This window comes from Nomascus leucogenys, chromosome 21 (assembly GCF_006542625.1).
Source record: "Nomascus leucogenys isolate Asia chromosome 21, Asia_NLE_v1, whole genome shotgun sequence".
In the NCBI taxonomy this organism is placed as follows: Eukaryota; Metazoa; Chordata; class Mammalia; order Primates; family Hylobatidae; genus Nomascus; species Nomascus leucogenys.
The window spans coordinates 82,613,588-82,637,934 of NC_044401.1; the positions used below are offsets into that span (position 1 = coordinate 82,613,588).

The 24,347-nt window shown below is 59.5% G+C and overlaps 1 protein-coding gene across 1 annotated transcript; it reads left to right on the forward strand.

The window, feature by feature from the left end:
- The first annotated feature begins 1,925 nt into the window (after positions 1-1,925).
- Positions 1,926-24,127, forward strand: ANO9 (anoctamin 9). Its single transcript, XM_030801658.1, has 23 exons — positions 1,926-2,010; positions 8,422-8,496; positions 8,583-8,705; positions 9,541-9,686; positions 10,875-10,930; positions 11,025-11,083; positions 11,164-11,237; positions 12,104-12,238; positions 12,328-12,424; positions 12,750-12,810; positions 12,915-12,997; positions 13,791-13,895; positions 13,978-14,142; positions 14,223-14,259; positions 14,418-14,529; positions 20,856-20,913; positions 21,012-21,109; positions 21,194-21,336; positions 21,439-21,591; positions 22,334-22,481; positions 23,074-23,175; positions 23,250-23,343; positions 23,474-24,127. Exons 1-23 carry the CDS (start codon positions 2,005-2,007, stop codon positions 23,690-23,692), a joined length of 2,349 nt encoding a protein of 782 aa, XP_030657518.1. The 5' UTR covers positions 1,926-2,004; the 3' UTR covers positions 23,693-24,127.
- Positions 24,128-24,347: the final 220 nt, after the last annotated feature.

Sequence of the window (24,347 nt, forward strand, 5' to 3'; positions counted from 1 at the left end):
AACACAATGAAAACATGAGCACAGAGGATCCTGAGCGGGCTGAGCTGGGGACTGCGGAGTGACACCCGTCACGGACAGTGCAGGGGGCTGGGGAGTGACACCCGTCACGGACAGTGCAGGGGCTGGGAACGTGTGAGCTCCTCCCATACTCAACAAGCTTTGCAGATTCTGTTTCTGAACTAGATCTAACTTGGCCGCTGTGACCCCCTGGTGAGACTACCAGATGTTCCCTCTCCTGCTTACCCTGCTTTCTTACATGGGAAAAGAGCTCACCTGCCCCAGGCTTCCCTGCCATAGAGTGTGGTCACGTGACTAACCATGTGAAGGGTGAGGTTCCCTCCTTCACCCTTTCCTCTTCCCGCTGGCTGGAACGTGGATGTGATGACCGGAGCTTGAGCAGTTATTTTGGACCAGGTGGTGGGACCATATATTTAAGGTGGCAGAGCAACAAGCTAAAGGCATTCTGTGTCTCTGATGACTATAGTTTGGCCATACTAGTCCAGGACTAGCCAACTCCAGATTTTTGTTTTGTTTTGTTTTAAAGACAGAGTCTTACTCTGTCACCCAGGCTGGAGTGCAGTGGTGTGATCTTGGCTCACTGCAACCTCTGCCTCCCAGGTTCAAGCGATTCTCCTGCTCAGCCTCTTGAGTAGCTGGGATTACAGGCATGAGCCACCACGCCCGGCCAACTCCAGATTTCACTTATAGGAGAAATACACAGCTTGTTTAAGCCACCACCATTTTGCACACAAATCTTAATGTGCTCCATTTGGATTTGCTCCATCTGAGTTCACAGGCCTTCGGCCACCACTTCACTCCCTTGTCTTTGCCAAAGTGGCAAAGCTGTGGTCTCTGCTGCCGTCCCAGCCTGCCAGGAGGTCCCCCAAGGAGAAATGTGGGTGGGGCCATGTTATCCCTTGGGGGAAACTGGAGCTGACTCTCAGCCCTGGGCCTGAACCACAGCAGAGGGCTGCTGGGCTTGCCGGGCGGGGTGCTCTGGCCCCAGCGGGCCTGGTGCGGTTCCGTGTGACAGCGTCTGCCTGCGGAGCTCTGGCCCTGCCTCCCCAGCTTCGCAGCAGCTTTCAGAAGCAGACTCCTCACCACACACGCTGCAGATAATGCGTGCCAGCCCATGGCCTGGGCCCCCACTCCCCGCACCCCCTCCGTCCTCAGGGCACTCCACTGGACGGTCACTCTCAGGACACCCAGAGCCTGCCCAGCTGCCACCCTCAGCCCAGGCTGCACAGAACGTGCTCAGGGCCTGGGGATGCGGGGTGGAGGGCTCCTCCTCCGTTGTCTACGCAGCCTGGTGCCAGCCACGTGACCCAAGGACTCCCCAGTGGGGCCCAGAAAGCAGGGGCTCGGGTGGGAGCAGAGAGTTTCTTTGGGAGTCTGTCTCCTCCTCAGTCCTCCTCGCCCCAGTTTCTCCTCTAAGGGAATCAACACTGGACCTGTGGGGTGGGGAGGCCGTGGCCCGGGGTGGGGGGGCCGTGGCCCGGGGTGGGGAGGCCGTGACCCGGGGTGGGGAGGCCGTGGCCCGGGGTGGGGGGGCCGTGGCCCGGGGTGGGGAGGCCGTGACCTGGGGTGGGATGCTTTTGGAGGGAACATGGGGATGTGTGAGCAGGGGTGAGAGAGGCAAGTGGGGGTGTTGGTGCCAGCTCTGTCAGGGGCTCTGTACCATCCTGCTTCCCCCTAGGACCAGCTGTCATGAGACCCATCTCACAGTGGAAACCCCCTTCCCGGGAACTCCAGCCTAGGAATTCCCCTCTGGCCCCTGACCCACCATCTGGGCTCCAGGAAGGTGTCCCAGGCTCCAGGGGCTGGGGTACTCTCCTGGCCTGGACGCTGGCTCCTCCCCGACTACACCCAGGCGCAGCAGCTGCAGGACGCTGGAGGAGGAGGAGGGAGGGGCGAGGCCCACGCGGAAGTCAGGTAGGAGCACCCGCCACTGGCAGCCACTCTCCTGGCCACCAAACCACAGCCGGAACTCCGGCCGCAGCCAGCATGCAGGTGAGTCCTGCACTCAAAAGGGTCCACACCTTCGAGGCCCCCAGCCACGCCCACGCCTGGGCCACCCGGCCCCAGCCGCCCCCCGCCAGCCCCACCTGGAAGGCGCCTGTGTGTGGGGGGGGTCCCTGCAGGCTGCCAGGTCGGGTGAGGGTGAGAGCCCGGCTCAGCCAAGCTGCCTCCTGGACCCCTGGGGCACGATGGGGGTTGGAAGCGCTGGATGAGGGCGGCGTTCATCCCTCCAGCCCGGGTTTCTGAGGACACCAGGGCTGGGCTCTTAGCAAGTGTGTGGGACCAGGAACCTTTACCAGAGTCCTGAATACGCCATGGAGAGGGCATGCCCACCGGGGCGGGGGCTGCTGGTGAGGACCCCAGACCTGGCAGCTTTGCCTTGCAGCTGGCCCCTAAGGGGGAGCAGGCCGTGGGCTCCAGGCGGGCTGCCCCAGGGTTGGGAGCTGCAGAGTGGCCGGCGGCCTGTGGGCTCTCTGCTCCCCAAGGACCCCTGCCCAGCACAGGTGGGGGCTGACTGCTGCTGCTGGATTCCGATTCTGGGGGAGGGGGTGCAGGGGAACACGCAGAAAGACATCCTTTCTCCCCTGGGCCAGTGAAAAGGTCACCTGGGGCCAAGGCCAACACCTGGGCGGGTCAGCACCTGGTCGGCCCAGGGAGGAGGCAGTGGTGAGGTGCGGAGTGAAACCAGCCTCCCTCTCAGCCTGCCAGGGCCTCCACGTGTGGGCTGCGCCGGCAGCCTCTTGCTCCATCTCCGCCCAGGGCTCTCCTTGGCCCTCCACATCCAGCTCTGACACCCTGGCTGCTCAGCCCAGCACCTGATGCCCCTTAGCCTGAGCTCAGGGTCCCCTCTGCCAGCCCCTTCCTCCCATGCTGGGGGTAGAGGAGAGACTTGGGGCTGGCCAGGGGTTGGGTTAGGAGAAGCAGCACCTGGTTTGTCAGAAGTGAGAGCATCAGTCCTTCAAAAAAGACAGTTGCAGCCAGGCCTGGTGGCACGTGCCTGGGTCCCGGCTACTCCGGAGGCTGAGGCAGGAGGATTGCTTGATCCTGGTCCTGGTGGCACGTGCCTGCGGTCCCGGCTACTCCAGAGGCTGAGGCAGGAGGACCACTCGAACCCGGGCATGATGGCGTGCACCTGCAGTCCCAGCTACTCCGGAGGCTGAGGCAGGAGGGTTGCTCGAGCCTGGGAGTTCTGGGCTGTAGTGTGTTAGGCTGACTGGGTGTTCGCACTGAGTTCAGCATCAATATGGTGACCTCCTAGGAGCAGGGGACCACCAAGTTGCCTAAGGAGGGGTGAACCGGTCCAGGTTGGAAACGGAGCAGGTCAAAACTCCTGTGGTGATCAAAAAGGACAGTTGCAGACATGGGGAGGACTTGGTAGTCCCTGCTCCAGGCTGGATCTGGGTGTGCCTTTCCTCTGCTCTAGCCCCTTCCATGGCTCCCCACTGCCCCCTGCTGAAGTCCAAGCTCTCCAGTTAGCCAAGGAGCCTCCCCTGATTGGCCTCTGCCAACCCCCAGCCTCCCCTTCTGGCAGCTCCCTTCTTGCCCTTTATGCTTCTGCAAAGCTGAAGTGCCAAGGACTGAGTCCCTGGATTCAGTTTCCATAGGTGCTGAGTGCTGAGTCACCAGGAGTAGTAGCTACCAAGTCCTCCTTGGAGGTGCTGAGTGCTGAGTCCCTGGGAGGTGCTGACTGCTGAGTCCCAGACACCAACTGCACCCTGATTCTCAGGGCCTGCCCACACATGTTCTTTCTCCCAGGAATGCTGCCCCCATTTTCTCACCTTCTGCCAACCTCTTGCCCTACAATGCCAAGCTCCATGCCTCCTCACCTGCCAAGTAGGCCCTGGCCCCTGCGTCCGCGAGTGCCACGCACTGCCTGGGAGGGCTGCATGCAGGTCGCTCCGTCAGTTTCTGGGGATGGACGGGCACACGGATGGGTGAACTGACAGACGACAGACTGGGCAGCTGGAGGGAGGGAGGGAGGGGGGGCAGACGACTGGCTTCAGGGGCTCTGAGGAGCAGAGCCAGGTGGGGAGGGTTTGCTCAGAGGATGCATGGGCTGGGCAGAGGCGAGGCACTGTGGCTCACAAGGTGGGCCTCTCCATGCTCGGGACTGCGGTGGGGCAGGAGGGGACCCTCTGTGGATGACGAAACTAAAGTTCTCAAGGGCCAGATCCCAGAGGGCTCAGGGCGCCAGCCAAGAGGCTTGATGTGACCTCAGGAGGAGGTGAGGCCCAAACACCTTCCCATGCACAGCTGGGGTGATGTGCGTCACGGAACCCCCTAGCCAGGCCTCTCAGGAGTGGGGTGGGGTCATATCTGCACAGCCTTCTCCTCTGCCTGCCCCCAACCTGGAGGCTGGACTGGGAAGAGGATGGATGGGCAGCACCCCCAGCTCTGTCCTCACACTCCAGCCCTTGGGAGGGAGGGTCTCCTGCGGGCTACAGTGTCTCCAGAAGCCTCCTCATTGGGAGCCAGGGGCTTGCCCGCTGGACGCTGGCCTATGCCCACAATGAGGGTGCCAGGAGCCCCCCATCAACTCCCTGGGGCCCTGGATTACTGGGTGTGCCACCTGTGAGGGCTGTGGGACAGGAAGGACGGGGGAGGACAGTGTGTGGTTCTGTCCACCTTCTTCCTGTGTCTGTACATCGCTGAGGTGACTCTGGGGGCCGGGGTGAGAACACCCTGTCGTACAGACGAGGAAACTGAGGCCTGGGGTATTTCAGTGGCATGAGAGCTAGGGCTTGGTTGGCTGTCCACCCAGAGCCGGCCTCCCTCTCTGGCTTTGCAGATGGCAAGGCTGGCTGAAGCTTCAGAGGCCCCGAGACTGAGTGTGTAGGGCCAGCCCCTGTCCCTACCCTGGGAGCTGGGAGCCTGTGGGCCCACACATGGCTTCCCGGAGGTGGGGCCCATGGACTGGGGACATGGGGGTCCCAGACATCTCACTGTGGATAAACCGAACAGTCTGCGTGGCTGGAAGTGGAGGTGACTTCAGATGGTCCAGCCCCCACCTGTGAAGACCCCGAGGGTGGTGTGGAGAAGCCAGGCTCCCGTGGTCCGTAAACACTGGCCCCGGAGATGGATGGACAGATGGATGGCCCGGTCCTGGAGGCTGGTGGCTGTGGCCCCGGGGATGGGCCGGTGGGTGTGGCTCTGTAAACACTGGCCCTGGAGACGGATGGACAGATGGACAGTCTGGTCCTGGAGGCTGGTGGGCCCAGTGTTCTGCAGCAGAGTCTCAGAGCCTGGGGCCTGTCTAGCTTTGTGTGTCGGTGGCGGGGGCTACACCCGTCTGGCTGTGTGTATCGGTGGGGCTACACCTGTCTGGTTGTGTGTGTCGGGGGGGCTACACCTGTCTGGCTGTGTGTATCGGGGGGCTACACCTGGCAGCCCTAGTGCTTCTGCCCTGTCTGAGGGAGCAGCTAAGGGCAGCCAGGGGCTGGCATGCCCCAGGTGTGCGTGTAGCTCTGCCCCGGGGTGGAGGCCTCCCTGTCAGCCCACATCAGTGATGGGGGCTCCACACCCCATTCCCCGGGGGAGGCCGATCCTGCTGTTTGTGGAGGCGTGGGGTCATCACTCCAGTGCTGCACGGTGTCTTTGGTGGGGAGGGGGTTTCTGTGCCTCATTTCTGGGGTGAAGGATGGCTTCCCACCCCCACCTTTGAGAATGTTCCCCAGGGACAGTCCCCTCTCCCAGGCTTCTCTGAAAGTCCTGCCTGGTCTGGGGTCCCTGCCTCGTCCCTTCCTTCTCAGGGGTCTGGGCTTATCCTGCCTGCTTTCAACTTTCGGCCCAGGCTGATGTGAGGGGGTCTCTAATTTCAGCCTCCGCCAGAGGAGCTGGGGTTCTGGGCAGAGGAGGGACCCTCATCCTGGGTCTGAAGCCAGGCATGTGAGGGGCCATTCCCCCATGAATCCCTCCAACACAACACTTCCCGGGCCCCTACGGAGGCAAGCTGCAGAGCTGGAGCCGTGATGCCCACGTCCCCCAGACCACCAGTCCCCTCCAGGGAGGCTGCCCTCTGCACTGAGACAGAGGTGCCTCTCCTGCCTGAGCAGGTGCCACGCCCCTTCCTGCATATCCGTCGGAGGATGGAGGTTTCTCCTCCATCCCAGGACAGGGGAGAAGTTTCAGTGCGGCATGCCATGCCTGAGTGCAGGCATCTGTCCGTGGGCTGTCGGGAAGGCCGAGGGAGTCAGAGGAAGGGCTGATTGAGGCAGGAAGAACTGCTGGTCTAGGAGGGGGCAGAAAGGCCAGGTCAGCCCCATGGGCCAACTAGGGCAAGAACTTCCCCACCCAGGGAGGCTGCAGTGTGGCACTGGGCGCTGAGATGGTGTCTACCTGAGCCCATCTCCCTGTGACCGGGGCATCGGGTGCCTTAGTGCAGCGCTCCCCAACCTTTTCAGCACCAGGGACCGGTTTCGCAGATGACAATTTTTCCACAGCTGTGGGTTTGGTGGGATGGTTTTGGGATGAAAATGTCTCACCTCAGATCATCAGGCATTAGATTCCCATAAGGAGCAGCCGAGATCCCTGCATGTGCAGTTCACAAGGGGGTTCTTGCTCCTGTGAGGATCTAACGCCGCCACTGATCTGACGGGACGTGGAGCCCAGGCGAGAATGCTCACCGCCTGCTCATCCCTCCTCACCCCTGCTCACCCCTGCTCTGTGGCCCGGTTCCTAACTGGTACTAGCCTTGGACCAACCCCCTGCCTGAGAGCCTCCCATTCTGTGGTTGGTTGGATGCATTTCCTGGCTTCTGTGGTTGAGATGGTAGAGAGAATAGGGAGATCTGTCCCGGAACCAGTACCTCCTGGTGTGTGTGTGTGGGGTGGGGGCTGGAAGCCAGACCTGGACTAGGGTTGCAGACTTAGCAAAACAAAACAAGAAACAAGGCCGGGCGCAGTGGCTCAAGCCTGTAATCCCAGCTCTTTGGGATGCCGAGGCGGGCGGATCACCTGAGGTCGGGAGTTCGAGACCAGTCTGCCCAACATGGAGAAACCCTGTCTTTACTAAAAATACAAAATCAGCTGGGTGTGGTTGCACGTGCCTGTTAATCCCAGCTACTCGGGAGGCTGAGGCAGGAGAATCACTTGAACCCGGGAGGCGGAGGTTGCGGTGAGCCGAGATTGTACCACTGCACTCCAGCCTGGGCATCAAGAGGAAAACTCTGTTTCAAAAAAAAAAAAAGGAAAGAAAAAAAAGAAACAGACACCCAGTCAAGCTGAATGTCACATAAACAACATTTTCCGTGTAGGCGTGTCCCATGCAATCACTGGGGCATCTATGCTATACTATGCTATGCTATCCTGTGCTATACTATACTAGACTATACTAGACTAGATTATACCATACTACGCTACACTATGCTATGCTATGCTATCCTATCCTATCCTATACTACACTACGCTACAATACTATATCCTTCTGTTGTTTATCTGGAAATCAATGTGACTGGGTGGCCTCTATTTTACCTGGCAACCCTCAAGGGCCAACTGGCTCAAGCAGTCGAGTGAGACTTTCTGGAGGAGGCAGGTCTTGAGCTTGGCGAGGATGTGGCTGGCAGAGGGGAGGGACTCAGGTGCAGGGACCGGGTGTGATGCAGCCAGTGACAGCTTGGAGACTGCCTCAGTAATTAACAAGTATCAGGGGATGCTCTGAGGCCCTGCAAATTCCCCTCCTCCAGAAGGTTCTGGCCCCAGACTCTCGTGTCCCTGCGTCTGCTGGGATGTGCCTGCGGCCGTCACCCTGCAGGAGCCCCGTACACTGTGCCCCGCGGGCACTCACCTCGCCTGCTGCAGGATCCTCCCTGTGGGGGGACGGCATGGTGCATGGTGTCCATCCGTCTGCCCAGCCCCAGGGACCTGAAGTGAAATGGGGCCGCTGTGAGTGCCCTTGTCTGCACCTCCAGGGGTGGAAGGGCTGGGCCAGGGGCTGGGAGCGTTTAATTTTAAACACAGTGCAACAGGTTTCCAAACCCGTGCTCTGATACGCACAGCACTGGGAGTGTGCAGGGGCGCCTGTGGCTTCTCCGGCGCATTGGTCTCCTGGCCCTCTGACCTGCGTTTCCTTGGCTATCCTGGCGTTCTCATGGCTTCCCCTGTCGGTTGCTCACCGTGCTCCTCTTCTGCACAATCCCATTGGCCTCTGGGCTGCGTCTTCCCTTTTGCAATTGTAGGAGCCCCTCATGTGCTTCTGTTTCCACAGTCCTTTGTTGGTTGTTTGTAGCAGGCCCTGGCCCTCTGGCCTGTCACCCGCCTACAGCCATCTCCTCGGGACTCTTTGCTGTTCTCGTTGTGGGGAGGGACGTTGTGTGACCACGTGGTCCGCTGCAGGGACCCGCCAATGAGGGGGCATCTCGCCCCCAGTCACATCCTCCTATCCCTTTCTCTGTCCCCAAACCCCCAGGGCAAAGAGAGCCTCCGGATCCTGGTGGAGCCCGAAGGGGACAGCTTCCCGCTGATGGAGATCAGCACCTGTGAGGTGGGTGTCCATGGGCCCCTCCCGGGCCCCGCCTGGCCCTGCCCTGCCCCTTCACCTGCGTCTGGCCCCATGCCTCCTCCCTGCAGACTGAGGCCTCCCAGCAGTGGGACTATGTCCTCGTGGCCCATCGTCACACCCAGAGAGACCCCCGGCAGGCGCGGCAGCAACAGTTCCTGGAGGAGCTCAGGAGAAAGGGCTTCCACATCAAGGTGGGCGGGTGCCCAGCAAGGGGCAGGGCTGTGGGGCCAGGGCGGGTGCCCAGCGAGGGGCAGGGCTGGTCATGGCGGCACGGTGGGCCAGGCTTGGAGGCTCTCTCCTGGGCTGGAGGACTGGGGAGAACCAGGGGCGTGGGGAGCGAGGCGGCTCCGTGGCTCTGGGCCACGGCTGCAGATGAAGGGAGGGTTCTGAGGTAGAATAGAGGGGGGAGGGTTCTGAGGTGGGATAGAGGGGGGAGGGTTCTGAGGTGGGATAGAGGGGGAGGGTTCTGAGGTGGGATAGAGGGGGGAGGGTTCTGAGGTGGATAGAGGGGGAGGGTTCTGAGGTGGGATAGAGGGGGGGGGGGGGGGGGGGGGAGGGTTCTGAGGTGGGATAGAGGGGGGAGGGTTCTGAGGTGGGATAGAGGGGGGAGGGTTCTGAGGTGGGATAGAGGGGGGAGGGTTCTGAGGTGATAGAGGGGGGAGGGTTCTGAGGTGGGATAGAGGGGGGAGGGTTCTGAGGTGGGATAGAGGGGGAGGGTTCTGAGGTGGGATAGAGGGGGGAGGGTTCTGAGGTGGGATAGAGGGGGGAGGGTTCTGAGGTGGGATAGAGGGGGAGGGTTCTGAGGTGGGATAGAGGGGGGAGGGTTCTGAGGTGGGATAGAGGGGGGAGGGTTCTGAGGTGGGATAGAGGGGGGAGGGTTCTGAGGTGGGATAGAGGGGGGAGGGTTCTGAGGTGGGATAGAGGGGGAGGGTTCTGAGGTGGGATAGAGGGGGGAGGGTTCTGAGGTGGGATAGAGGGGGGAGGGTTCTGAGGTGGGATAGAGGGTCCCATGTGCCCCCACCCCAGGTGATCCAGGACCAGAAACAGGTTTTCTTTGGGATCCGTGCTGACAACAGCGTCTTTGGCCTGTACCGTACTCTCCTCCTGGAGCCCGAGGGCCCCACCCCCCATGCCGAGCTGGCCGCGCCAACCACCATCCCGGTCACCACGAGGTGAGAGGCTGCACCCAGAGCCCTGGCCAGGAGGACCCCTTGCCACCCGTGTGCTTGGTCCAGACTGGGCAGGAGACAGTGCCAGGCTCCAGGCGTCGCCGAGGCAGGACAGCCGCATGGTCTCAGGGCAGGGGCCGCAGGTGTGAGACCCACCGGCTGTGTGAGCCTCAGCTTCCCCGTCCCAATGAAGGATCATGGTGGTTCTCACCCCTCAGAGCGTTCCGAGGGCTCCGTATGGCTGCCTGCGTTCCTGGGGACACAGTCACAGCCAGCCTTAGGGGGTGGGCAGGATTTACAGAGGCCCAGAGGCCCCTCCTGGATCAAGGCCGGTGTCTCTTGAAGACCCCTCCTCTCCAGGTCCGATGCCCCTTCTGGACACTGTCCCTGACCTCCCAGGCACAGATCCAGAGGCCGGGCAGGGACAGCCTCCTCACTCCCGAAGGCCCTGCTTCTCCCCAATCCTCCAGCCCAGGAGGAAGCCTCTAAGCCTGGCCCTCCGTGCCCCCATGACCTGCCCAGCCCCGTCCAGGCCCATCCAGGCCCCGCAGGGCTCAGCCAGGGCCTGCTTGGTGGACCGGCGAAGGACACTCCTGGCATTGGTTACGAGGCAGTGGAGGGCACCCGTGAACAGAAAGCCGTGGGTCTTGGGGAGTTACTAGGGGGCATCAAAGGAGGGGAGGTGACTTGAGGGGGCTGACGGGAGCAGGCTTGGGGGGCACGTGCCTGCGACGTGCCCTGGGGTGTCCAGGAGCCATGTCTCTAGGCACAGGGGGAGGCTCGGAGCCCAGCTCTGCCGTCGGACGCTTGGCTGTGCTGCTTCGTGGCTGTGTGGCCTTGGGACGTTCCCTTTCCTGAGCCCCAGTCTCTGCACAGTGGAACAGAACAGCTCCTAGGGTACAAGGAGGGTGTGTGCGGATAAAGGCTGGGGTGTGCTCTGGACACATGGGGCCCGCAGGTGGGAGGTGTGGTTGGAGGTGCGGGCTGTGGTCTGGGCTTCTGGGAGGAGAGGGAGCCCCCAGCCCAGCCTCATCCTGGACGCCGTGGGGCAGGCCAGACCCTGGGAGCACTTTAAGGAGGCTGCGGGGTGGGCTCCCGGGTGAGTTGTGGATTCTGGGTTCTGTCACGGCTGGCAGGCTGGGGGCGGGGTCCCCTGTGGTCATACGGGGCCGCCCTGCTCTGACTCTTGAGTCTCAGAATCCGAATCGTGAACTTCGTCGTCATGAACAACAAGACCTCGGCTGGTGGTAAGGGCAGGGGTGGGGCACCGACAGGGGCGCTGCGGGCAGGGTTCTCCCAACACCTCACTTCCCCTGACTCGTGAACCCCTGTGACCCACAGAGACCTTCGAGGACCTGGTGAAGGACGGGGTCTTCGAGGCCAGGTTCCCCCTGCACAAGGTGAGGGGTGGTACGGCCTGGAGAGGGCCTTGGGGTGGGACCCCGGGATGGGGGCTCTCACTCTCTGTCACCTGAGCCAGGGGGAGGGACACCTGAAGAAGACGTGGGCGCGGTGGAGACACATGTTCCGGAAGCAGCCAGTTGATGAAATCAGGTAACGCTGCCCAAAGAGATCACAGGAACCCAGCGGACGGCCCCGCCTCCTGTGGACGCCCCCAGATACCCGCGGGAGCCCCCACACCCCTGCAAATGCCCCCCAGATACCCGCTGGAGCCCCCACACCCCTGCGAATGCCCCCCAGATACCCGCGGGAGCCCCCACACCCCTGCGAATGCCCCCCAGATGCCCGCTGGAGCCCCCACACCCCCACGAATGCCCCCCAGATACCCGCTGGAGCCCCCACACCTCCACGGATGCCCCCCAGATACCCACGGGAGCCCCCACACCCCCACAGACGCCCCCCAGATACCCACGGGAGCCCCCACACCCCCAAGGACATCCACACACACCACCCGGAAGATGCCCCCACACTGCTCACACCCTCACAGATGCCCCCACGCCCACAGATGTGCTTCCCATTCAGACTCACTGATGCCACCAAAGGAGAGACCCGCCTCTCCCACCCCCGTCCCTCCCCTGCTGCCCCCTCCCACCCCGTCCCTCCCCCGTCCCTCCTCTGCCCCCCCTCCCACTCCTGTCCCTCCCCCATCCCTCCCCAGCAGCCTCCTCCCACCCTGTCCCTCCCCCACTGCCCCTTCCCACCCCTGTCCTTCCCCCGTCCCTCCCCCATCCCTTCCCTCACTGCTCGCTTCCACCCCGTCCCTCCCCCATCCCTCCCCCGATGTCCCCTCCCACCCCATCCCTCCCCCACTGCCCCCTCCCACCCCCATCCCTCCACCATCCCTCCTCTGCCACCCCCTCCCACCCCGTCCCTTCCCGTCCCTCCCCCACTGCCCCCTCCCAACCCCATCCCTTCCCCACCGCCCCCTGACAGCTGGCCTTGACCCCTGCTGCCTGCAGAAACTACTTTGGGGAAAAGGTGGCCCTGTACTTCGCCTGGCTGGGCTGGTACACCTACATGCTGGTGCCGGCCGCCCTGACGGGCCTCTTAGTCTTTCTGAGCGGATTCTCGCTGTTTGAGGCCAGCCAGATCAGGTGGGCTGCAGCAGGGGCCGGGTGTGGGGGGCTGGGGTGGGCCCTACTGCCTGGAGGAGCCGGCCCCAGCCTCATCCCTGCCCCTTCAGCAAGGAGATCTGTGAGGCCCACGACATCCTCATGTGTCCCCTCGGCGACCACAGCCGCAGGTACCAGCGGCTCTCGGAAACCTGCACTTTTGCCAAGGTTTGTCGCCTCTGGGTCCACCCCAGGGCCTGCGGAAGACGGGCACGGTGCAGCCACCCGAAAGGGGGGAGCTCAAGGCCTGGAGCCCTGCAGAGCTGCTCAGCTTCCCCACAGGGCTGACGGGAGGCCCAGCCCCAGCCCACCCGCCCATTTCCTCAGCCCACCTGCTCCTCTCCCCGGCTCACCTGCCCCCCTCCCCGGCTCTCTTGCCTCCCTCCCCGGCTCACCTGCCCCCCTCCCCGGCTCTCCTGCCTCCCTCCCCGGCTCACCTGCCCCCCTCCCCAGCTCACCCACCTCCTCTCTGGCCCACCCATCGCCCCCCCAGCTCACCCACCTCTTTGACAATGATGGCACGGTGGTGTTCGCCATCTTCATGGCTCTCTGGGGTGAGTTGCTGTGGGACGCCTTGTGGGGCCAGGGGAAGTGCCAGCCCAAGCTCCAAGGTCCACCTGACGTAGTGCAGTGATGCCCCTCCTTGCCCCCGCCGCAGCCACGGTGTTCCTGGAGATCTGGAAGCGGCAGCGTGCCCGCGTGGTCCTGCACTGGGACCTGTACGTGTGGGATGAGGAACAGGTGAGGCGGAGCTGGCAGCGCAGCTGAGGCCGACCCGGGCAGGGGCTGTTGGCGCCCGATGCCCTGCATGGCCCACATATGCCTGCTGTGTCTGAGGCGTGTCCCGTGTCTGTCTCCCCACGTATGGGGCGTGTGTCCTGTGTCTGTCCACCCGTGAGGCGTGTCCCGTGTCTGTCTCCCCACGTATGGGGCGTGTGTCCTGTGTCTGTCCACCCGTGAGGCGTGTCCCGTGTCTGTCTCCCCACGTGTGGGGTGAGTGTCCTGTGTCTGTCCACCTGTGAGGTGTGTCCCGTGTCTGTCTCCCCACGTGTGGGGCGTGTGTCCTGTGTCTGTCCACCTGTGAGGCGTGTCCCGTGTCTGTCTCCCCACGTGTGGGGTGAGTGTCCCATGGCTGTCCACCCATGAGGCATGTCCCTGTGTCTGTCTCCCCATGTGTGGGATGAGTGTCCTGTGTCTGTCCACCCGTGAGGTGTGTCCCATGTCTGTCTCCCCACGTGTGGGGTGAGTGTCCTGTGTCTGTCCACCCGTGAGGCGTGTCCCGTGTCTGTCTCCCCACGTGTGGGGTGAATGTCCCGTGTCTGTCCACCCGTGAGGCATGTCCCTGTGTCTGTCTCCCCACGTGTGGGATGAATGTCCCGTGTCTGTCCACCCGTGAGGCGTGTCCCGTGTCTGTCTCCCTACGTGTGGGGTGAATGTCCCGTGTCTGTCCACCCGTGAGGCGTGTCCCTGTGTCTGTCTCCCCACGTGTGGGATGAGTGTCCCTTGTCTGAGGCTTGCCCGGTGCTCTCCCCAGGAGGAAATGGCACTTCAGCTCATTAACTGCCCCGACTACAAGCTCCGGCCACACCAGCACTCCTACCTACGCAGCACCGTCATCCTCGTCCTGACCCTGCTCATGGTACGCAGGGGACACCGCGGTGGGGCTGGAGACCCAGGCTGCACGCCCTCCCCGGCCCCCGCCCACCACAGCTGTCCGGCAGATCTGCCTCATGATCGGCATGGCCCACATCCTGGTGGTGTACCGCGTCCTGGCCTCGGCGCTCTTCAGCAGCTCGGCCGTGCCCTTCCTGGAGGAGCAGGTGACCACGGCAGTGGTGGTGACCGGGGCTCTGGTGCACTATGTGACCATTGTCATCATGACCAAGGTGGGGCCGGGAGCAGGGCAGGCCCGAGCTGGGGGGTCCACCAGAGCCCCAATGAGCCCATTCAGTGCCCTCCTCCTCAGATCAACAGGCACGTGGCCCTGAAGCTTTGTGACTTCGGTGAGAGGACGACCCCAGACCCTCTTGGAGGACCCGGCGGGAGGACTCAGGGCTGGGGCCTTGGGGCTGTGGTCAGAGAGCAGGGGAGGGGACCCTTCCGGCTGCCCCAGGGCCTCTCCTATGAGCAGGGAGAGAGGTGAGGGCCGGTCCCATTCCAGAGATGCCCAGGACCTTCTCGGAGCGAGAGAGCAGGTTCACCATCCGCTTCTTCACGCTGCAGTTCTTCACCCATTTCTCATCTCTCATCTACATCGCCTTCATCCTGGGCAGGTAGGGCCGGCGCCAGGCTCCCTCCAACCCAACTCACGACGGCTTGTTCCACCGCCTTTAAAGTGGCGATATCCATTCTTTTAATTTTAAAAGTAATTTCTGCTGAGAGCAAGTGGAAATCCAGTCTAGAGACATGTGAGCAAAGCCTGCAGTGAGCCCAGCTCCTGGATCCCGGGCCCCGAGGTGGCATCAAGACAGTCCGGTGGCCTCCCCGGCTTTTTCATGCATTTGCAGGCACCTAACAGCCCTGGCAGAAATGGCTTTGTCCCGGGAATAACTGCACCTGCTCTTTATGCTGAAAATGCACTCGGCGTCTTCCCGGGCCTGCCTGCCCACACATCCTCGTATACACGTATATATGAGAGAGAGAGACAGGGTCTTGCTGTCGCCAGGCTGGTGTCCAGTGGCATAGTCTTGGCTCACTGCAGTCTTGACCTCCTGGGTCTCCTGAGTAGCTGGGATTACAGGCATGCACCACCACACCCAGCTAATTGTAATATTTTTTGTAGAAATGGGGTCTCACCTGTTACCCAGGCTGGTCTTGAATTCCTGGGGTCAAGCGATTCTCCCGCCTCAGTCTCCCAAAGTGTTAGGATTTCAGGCGTGAGCCACTGCACCTGGCCAAAAAAAGGTGCATATTGATTGACGGAGCCAGAAAGGCTCATTTCACTAATTAGGAAGGTGAGGTGAGAGAGATGCTGGCTGCAGCTTTACTTTTTGTTTTTTTTCGAGATGGAGTCTTGCTCTGTGGCCCAGGCTGGAGTGCAGTGGTGCGATCTTGGCTCACTGCAACCTCTACGTCCCGGGTTCAAGCAATTCTCCTGCCTCAGCCTCCTGAGTGGCTGGGAGCACAGGTGCCCACCACCACGCCCAGCTAATTTTTGTATTTTGTGTAGAGATGGGGTTTCACCATGTTGGCCAGGCTGGTCTCGAGCTCCTGACCTCAGGTGATCCACCCACCTTGGCCTCCCTAAGTGCTGGGATGACAGGTGTGAGCCACCACGCCTGGCCCTGTAGATGTTGGTTCTTGACCCCCATCCGTCTTGGGAAAGGCGTGCACCATGGCTTGTCGTGGGCCACGTCTCTCCTGGTGGGACCTCTCACTCTGGAAGTTCTTAGGGGTGAACCCTGGTCTCCTGTCTGGAGGCAGAAGGACGCTGTCTATGTGCTGGGAGGCCAGCTGGGTTGGGGAGGACAGTGTGGGGCCTCAGTGTCAATTGGTCCAACCCTGTGTGCTGAGTCCTTGGTTGGACAACCCTGTGTCCTTTCTTGGTTGTTCAAACCTCTAGTGAGCTTCTAGTCCTCCTAAGGGGGCTTTGTGGCCAGGTAGGAGGCCCAGGGACCTTCCGGCTGGGCCTGCCTTCCTCTAATCAGTGCCCCCAAGCCACCAGGGGTACCCAAGTCCTGAGGCTTCCTGGGAGATCCTGGCAGGGCTGGGTAGCTTCCTGAGTGTCTCCCCCAAAAGCCTGATGTCTTGAGTGGACTGCAGGCCCCTCCAATTCCCTTCCACCTATAAGGTGATGACTGGTAGTGGGTGTCAGCAGCCTGCCATTTTATTTTTATTTATTTACTTTTAGAGATAGTATCTTGATCCATTGCCCCAGGCTGGAGTACAGTGGTACAATCACAGCTCACCACAGCCTTAAACTCCTGGTTCCAGCAATCCTCCTGCCTCAGCCTCCTGAATAGCTGGGACTACAGGCATGTGCCACCATGCCTGGCTAATTTTTTCTATTTTTTGTAGAGACAGGGTTTTGTCCTGTTGCCCAGGCTGGTCTTGAACTCCTAGGCTCAAGAAATCCTCCTGCCTCGGCCTCCCAAAGTGCTGGGATGACAGGTGTGAGCCACCATGCCTGCAGTCGCCATTTTAATTGTGACTTGGGAGTTTGCATTTACATTAACATAGGTCCTGCTAAAGAGACCTCCAGAAAGGCTGTGTCAGTGACAAAGCCACTCACGGTGTGTGAAACCACGCATTCCATCTTGAGCTGACAGGCAAAGTCTTTTCATTGTTTAAAAGTGCCTTTAAAAAACTATTGGTGAGGGGCCAGGCACGGTGGCTCACACCTGTAATCCCAGCACTTTGGGAGGCCGAGGTGGGCGGATCACGAGGTCAGGAGATCGAGACCATCCTGGCTAACACGGTGAAACCCCGTCTCTACTAAAAATACAAAAAATTAGCCGGGCGTGGTGGCGGGCGCCTGTAGTCCCAGCTACTCGGAGAGGCTGAGGCAGGAGAATGGCGTGAACCCGGGAGGCGGAGCTTGCAGTGAGCCGAGATGGAGCCACCACACTCCAGCCTGGGCGACAGAGCGAGACTCCGTCTCAAAACCAAAAAACTATTGGTGAAGTCTGGCATCTTTCCAGATATTTATTGATCATTGTATTTTTTTCCTATGAATGGACTGTTCATATTATCTGAGCATTTTTGTTAGGTTATTGTAGCATGAAAGCCAGGTTTCTTTCTTGCTTTCTTTTTTTTTTTTAACTGTCAGTTTCTTAAAATCATGGTATGTTTTACTTTGCATCATATTTATAACATTTATTGTACAGCTCTTTTGTTTTTCCTGGAGTTTATCTTTTGTTGTTTTTGATTTTGTCTGCCTTCCAATCCATCTCCTGGTGTTTCTAATTGCCTCTTCTTCTTGAATGCCCTTATCAATTTTATCCAGCCTGTCTATGGTACATCGTATATTGCACGGAGTCCCTTTTCTTCCAGAGATCTTCCTTGGGAGCCTTTTGCTCCCGCGCGTCCCGTCTCCGCGCCGCCTTTTCCTCCCGCGCATCCCGTCTCCGCGCCGCCTTTTCCTCCCGCGCGTCCCATCTCCGCGCCGCCTTTTCCTCCCGCGCGTCCCACGTCTCTGTGTCTCCTCTTGTAACATCTGGAGATATTTCCTTCACTTTGCCTTTTTCTCCATCCATTTATTTCTTTGTTTTACGTTTAACAATTTAAGTCTTAATTTCTAAGAGTGTTTTTTGTTCCCCATTTATTTTTTATGCACAGCATCCCTTCCGTGTTTTTATGTTCTTGAGGATTTCAATTAGGTTTTCCTTCTCCCTAAGTTCTCATCGGTTCCCTAATTATCTCTTGTTTCCTAAAGGGTCCATTTTTGTTTTTTTTTTATCGTTATCCTCCTCTTACACAGGTGCTTTCCCTCTTGTGAGTAAATCTTTGTGGTGATTCATTTGTATTAAAGGCCAAGGAACTGAATTGATTTTTCCTGATGGATGAGATGGGTCTGTATAATAGTAGCTACATCCATTGCCCACTCACACATTCTATCATTAACTCATTTAATCTGCACAGTAGCCCTATAGGGCAGAGCTTCTCTCATTGCCATTTTACAGAATAGATGACTGAGGACCAGAGAGGTTAAGAAACTATCTCCAGGACACACAGCCAGTGGGTGGCAGAACAGATAAAAACCACAAAGTCTGGCTCTAGAGCTTAGTTCTGCGCCTCTTTGCATGGGGAGGTCTCTCAGAAAACAGCGTGAAAAATGTACCTGGTTTCCCGTGTTACACTAGAGCAAATTTTCTTTTTGACAATATATTCCTTTATGGTTCTATTTTTTCACGCCACTCCTTAAGATTAATAAATATGTTCAACTGTGGGCCAGGTGCAGTGGCTCACGCCTGAAATCCCAGCACTTTGGGAGGCTGAGGCAGGCAGATCACTTGAGGTCAGGAGTTCAAGACCAGACTGGCCAACATGAAGAAACCCTGTCTCTACTAAAAATACAAACATTAGCCAGGTGTGGTGGCGTGAGCCTGTAGTCCCAGCTACTCGGGAGGCTGAGGCACAAGAATCACTTGAACCCAGGAGGCAGAGGTTGCAGTGAACTGAAATTGCACCATTGCGCTCCAGCCTGGGTGACAGAGTGAGACTCCATCTCGTGTGTGTGTGTGTGTGTGTGTGTGTGTGTATTCAACTGTGATTTCCTTTAGATGTTTATAATTTCAAAATATGAAACATTTGGCTGAGTGCAGTGGCTCATGCCTGTAATCCCAGCACTTTGGGAGGCCAAGGCAGGAGGATTACTTGAGGCCGGGAGTTCAAGACCAGCCTGGGCAATGTAGTGAGACCCACTGCCCCCCCACACCCCACTGCACATCTCTACAAAAAATAGAAAATTAGTTGGGCATGGTGGTGTGGGCCTGTAGTCCTAGCTACTTGGGAGGCTGAGGTGGGAGGATCGCTAGAGCCTGGGAGGTGGAGGCTGTAGTGAGCCATAATGTCACCATTGCACTCTAGCCTGAGTGACAGAGATCCTGTCTCAAAAAACTTTAAACCTTCAAATCCCTGACTTGTAAGGAATTTGTTTTGGTGCAAGGGGCAGAGGCAGGAAGCCTGTTTGTTTGTTTTCCAAATGGCACCCAGTCGTCCCCAAACCATTGATTGACTCACCATCCCCATCACCAGTCTTAACTTGAAGTGCCTTCTTCGTCATACACCAAATTCCATTCTTCGCTTATATATTGTCTTTTCATGGATTCTGACAATTCCAGGACCAGCCCTTTGCTGTGCTGGGTATTATTGCTTTATGCCTTGCTGTAGGGTGGGGCTAGCTGCTGTCCATCACTCTTCTTTTCTACTTTTTTAATGGTTATTTACATATGTTTATTCTTTCAGATGAATGTCAGAATCATTTTGTCAAATTACCAAAAATTCTGTGAGACTGGCTGGGTGTGGTGGCTCACGCCTGTAATCCCAGCACTTTGGGAGGCCGAGGTGGGCAGATCATGAGGTCAGGAGTTCGAGACCAGCCTGGCCAGCACAGTGAAACCCCGTCTCTACTAAATATACAAAAATTAGCCGGGCGTGGTGGCGCGCACCTGTAATCCCAGCTACTCAGGAGGCTGAGGCAGGAGAATCACTTAAACCCGGAAAGTGGAGGTTGTAGTGAGCCAAGATCATGCCATTGCACTCCAGCCTGGGCGACAGAGCAAGACTCTGTCTAAAAAAAAAAAAAAAAAAAAAAATTCGGTGGGACTTGGCCTAAGATTGTATAAGTAAAACGATACATTATTTCCGAGAAAATCACCGTAACAAATGACCACAGCTTAGTGGCTTCAAACAATCAAATTATTACCTCCCAGTTCTGCAGGCCACAAGTCCTACATGGGTCCCACCGGGTGAAAACCAAGGGGTTAGCAGGGCTGGGCTCCTTCTGGAGGCTTCAGGGGAGAATTCATGTTCAGCTTCTCCTTGGTGCACGGCTGCTCCTCCCCCTGCAGAGCTTGCAGCATGGGGCTGAGTCCTTCTGAGCCCTGAGTCCTTCTGATTCCTTCTGAGTCAGGCCAGCTCCCAGCTGCTCCCTGCCCCCATGGAGGGACCCTTGTGATTACACCAGAAAAACCCAGATAACCCAAGATAATCTCCCCATCTTAAAGTCAGCTGATTAGCAGCCTTAATACCATCTGCCGTGTGAGATAAAATTCCTTTGTCAGGTAAGAACGTGGTCACAGGCTCCAAGAATGAGCACGTGGACGTCTTTACGGCCCATCACTCTTGACTACAAATACATCCTGCGTTTTCTTATGGGAGAACGAGGTTCTCCATGCAAGTCTTTCATGCTCCTTAGTAGTTTTATAGTTTTCTTCATTTAGGCCCCACAGATGCCCTGTGAGTTTCAGTCTCGTTCTGGTGTAACTTGTGCTGGTGTCTGCGGGCGACCGATACTTTCTCATGCCATGTTTCCCTGCAGCTTTGCTGCACACAGAAAAGCCAGTTCTGCTGGATGCTCATTTTGTATCCACTTGAGCACTCGATTGCTTTATCCACCCAGCCTTTCAGTTGTTTTATTTTGATTTTCCAGGTATATAATCATGTTTTCTAAAAAGAGTCATTTTTTTCTTTGCAAATGCATCCTATTTATACTTCATATTTCTCTTGCTTATTTGCGAGGAATTCCAGAACCATGTTAAATACCAGTTGTCGTGAGCTACAGTAGGAATGCTTTTGGGATTTCATCACTGACAATGAGCCTGATGTGGTTTAAGATAGTTCATATATTTCTCATATTATGGAAAGCAGGTGATTTTAAACGCAAAATAACCCACTGTGCCGTTTCCACGGGGAGAAACCGAGGCCACTCGTAACAGACACTGGAGCATGTGTCAGAGCCTGTGGCCTCCCCTCTGTGTGTGTGCGCGCGCCCACGTGCGGGTGCGGTTCGTCTGTGTGTGAGCACCTGTGCCCCGCTCACCTGCAAGGCCTGCCCCGCCTGTTCTGTGTCTTTCCTCCCCACCGCTGTCCTGCTGCACCCACCCTGTCAGAGGCAGGGCGCTGCCCGCAGTGCCCCAGACTTCCCCTTCCCCCCCAGGATCAATGGCCACCCCGGGAAGTCCACGCGCCTGGCCGGCTTGTGGAAGCTGGAAGAGGTCAGTCACCCCCAGGCTTCATGCCCTGTCCCTGAGCCACTGCTCCCCTCACCGTCCCCCAGGACCCCTCCCTGATCCCCTCCTGTCTGGCCCCGCAGTGCCACGCCAGCGGCTGCATGATGGACCTGTTCGTGCAGATGGCCATCATCATGGGCCTGAAGCAGACGCTCAGCAACTGCTGCGAGTACCTGGTCCCGTGAGTGCCGACCCCCGCCCAGCCCCGGGAGCCCCAGGCCCCTCCGCCCCCTGCGCCCTCCCTGCCACGCAGCTCTCCCCGCAGGTGGGTGACCCACAAGTGCCGCTCTCTGCGGGCCTCCGAGTCCGGGCACCTGCCCCGGGACCCCGAGCTCAGGGACTGGCGGCGCAACTACCTTTTGAACCCTGTCAACACCTTCAGCCTGTTCGACGAGTTCATGGAGATGAGTGCGTGGGCGCTGCGGGGCGGGGGTTTGCGGAGACGAATGCGGGGCGGGGGTCCACGGACATGAGTGCGGGGCGCCGGCGAGCCTGACCCCCACCCCGCAGTGATCCAGTACGGCTTCACCACCATCTTCGTGGCCGCCTTCCCGCTGGCGCCGCTGCTCGCGCTCTTCAGCAACCTCGTGGAGATCCGTCTGGACGCCATCAAGATGGTCTGGCTGCAGCGGCGCCTGGTGCCGCGCAAGGCCAAGGACATCGGTCAGGCCCGGCGGGCGCAGGATGGGCGGGAACCGGGCGGCCTCAGGCCTGTGGGCTTCCCGCTGGCCAGGCCGGCTCACCTGGAAAAAATAATCTCTCCGATCTCACGCCGCAGACAGTCCCCAGCCCTTCTCCCACGGCCTCGGGTGCAGCTTGAGCCTGGGTGGGGGGGGGGGGGGGGGTCCCAGGAGTGGGCGGGGCCGGGCGCTTTGTAGGCTCCTCCCACAGACCGTCAGGATCTCAGAGGGGCTTGACGCCCCCAAGGGGGACCCAGGTTCTGCCAGTGGCTGGGGCAGGAACAGAGCAGCCGGCCTCTGTCCCAAGACTGGCCACCCTGAGACGGACAGGCAGCAGGGGAGCGACAGCGGCTGGGGCACTGGATGTGGGGAAAGGGAGAGAGGTGTTAGGGAGGCCCCCAGTCTCGGGCCCGGGTTACAAGGTCTTACCCTGGGGTGGGAACCCAGGCGGTGGAGTGGCTGGGGGGCAGCTGAGAAGTTCAGGAAGATGGAGGGATGAGGATTCCAGGGTCGCTCCCTGTCCATGTCAGGGTGAGGGGTGCAGGAGCGCGGAAGCCATGCTCTAACATGGCTGGGGACTTCCTTGTGAATACTGTGGCCCTAGGGCTGCAAGGGGACACCATGCACAGAGACATGGCAGGCCCCGTGTTGGCCTGGGGTGGGGGTGGGGGCAGAACCAGCCCAGGGAGGCTGAGTCAGACCGCTTGCGCACTGCTCTGGTGCAGGGACCTGGCTGCAGGTGCTGGAGACCATCGGTGTGCTGGCGGTCATTGCCAACGGGATGGTCATCGCCTTCACATCTGAGTTCATCCCCCGAGTGGTCTACAAGTACCGCTATAGCCCATGCCTGAAAGCAGGCAACTCTACCGTGGAGTAAGGCCTCAGAGTGTCTGGAGACCCCTGGGAGAAACTGGCCCTACCACAGCCAAGCCCTAGGGGAACCCAGACCCTTTCTCCTGGGAATGGCTGGATCTGTCGGTACCCCTGGGCATTTAGTGAGGCTGGGGCCTGGGGGTGGCCCCTGCCCTGCGCCCACTGACTGCAGGCCCTGGGCTGGAGGTCAGGGATAACTGGTCAGGACTGCAGTTGGGGGTGAAGTTCCCAGACCTGGCTGCCTCCCGAGTAGGCCCTGCCAGACCGGCTCCCTCCCTATGTGAGGTGCTACGTGTCCTCTTCTGATTTATCCAGCTCTCTGACCTCCAGGAGCCACCAAACCGCAGACTGGGCCCCCAGGGCCAGTCTCTGGCAGGGAAAGTGGCTGGTGATGTCCAGAGTCCCCACAGCCCCCCAAGCCCCCCGAATGTGAAGATGTGCTTGGCCCGGGAGCCCCATCCCACTGGAGGCAGTCTGTGGTGTGGCCCCCACCTCACTGTTTGCTCCATAACGCAGACTAGAAGCACCCTGGGGCCTGAAGGGGCCGCCCTGGAAGCCCACCCCACCCCACACTCTTCTCCCCTCTCCCCAGCTGCCTCAAGGGCTATGTCAACCACAGCCTGTCCGTCTTCCACACCAAGGACTTCCAGGACCCTGATGGGATTGAGGGCTCAGAAAACGTGACTCTGTGCAGGTTTGGAACTCCCCATACCCCGAGAATGCCCTCTGAACTCCTGACGCCTGACCTCAGGTACTTCCTTACCCCAGATACAGGGACTACCGCAATCCCCCTGATTACAACTTCTCCGAGCAGTTCTGGTTCCTCCTGGCCATCCGCCTGGCCTTCGTCATCCTCTTTGAGGTGAGCCAGAACCGGGAGAGGCCTCGGAGTGGGTCCGGGCAGTTCTCTCTCCAGCCTTTCTGCCTGGCCCTGAACCTCCAAATGCCAGCTGGCACCTGACCGTGCTGGGCCTCTCCTGTGCTGCCCCTAGCACGTGGCCTTGTGCATCAAGCTCATTGCCGCCTGGTTCGTGCCCGACGTCCCTCAGTCGGTGAAGAACAAGGTTCTGGAGGTGAAGTACCAGAGGCTGCGTGAGAAGATGTGGCATGGAAGGCAGAGGCTGGGTGGGGTGGGAGCAGGCTCTCAGCCCCCGACGCCCACCGATCCCACCCCAGCCTCCATCTTCAGTGCCAGGAGCACAGATGTGTAGGGCCAGAGCCCGTCCAGAGGCCACCAGGAGCTGAGACGGTGCCACCACCAGCACCTCCCACCAGCCCACCGCTGTGCGTGTTGAGGGGTGCTGTGAGAAGGCTGTGCCCATGGGGGGCCGCATGAGTCCCCTGTATGTTCAGGGCTGTGAGCTGCCGCCCTGTTCCTCCTGCTCCGTCTTTGTGGGGGCTCTCAGGCTTGGCACAGCCCTGACTTGAACTCTGGGTGACCCTGGGCATCCACAGAACTGGGAGTGAGGACTCCTCAGGCAGCCACAAGGCAGGAAAACTGGTGCAAGTTTCCTGGGCCTCCCTCTGACTTCTGGGCGCCAGATACTGCTGTGGCCCCATCCTGGCTGTTGGGGGTGTCCTGAGCCCACCTCGCTGGCCTGTTCCCTTCAGCCAGCCCCAGTTTCTGTAATAAAATTAAACCTGTCTGTCTTGCTTTCCTGGCCTCGCTGGGTCCGGGGTGGATTATATCTGCCCTAAGGGCTAGATGGGAAACTGAGACCCAGAGTGCCGAGGGTCTGGAACCAGGTGAGGCCGCCTCAGGCCGCCTGTCCCTTCTCCGGTTTCCCATGGGCTTCCAAGGGAGGGCGCCTATGGGGTCCTCTCGTCCCTGCACCTGGGGTGTTGAGGGAGGCAAGAGAGACATCG

Coding starts and splice junctions, on each gene's coding strand:
- ANO9 (XM_030801658.1), top strand. Junction 12,425..12,749: donor AAACCTGCACTTTTGCCAAG/GTTTGTCGCCTC, acceptor TCGCCCCCCCAG/CTCACCCACCTCTTTGACAA. Junction 12,998..13,790: donor ACGTGTGGGATGAGGAACAG/GTGAGGCGGAGC, acceptor TGCTCTCCCCAG/GAGGAAATGGCACTTCAGCT.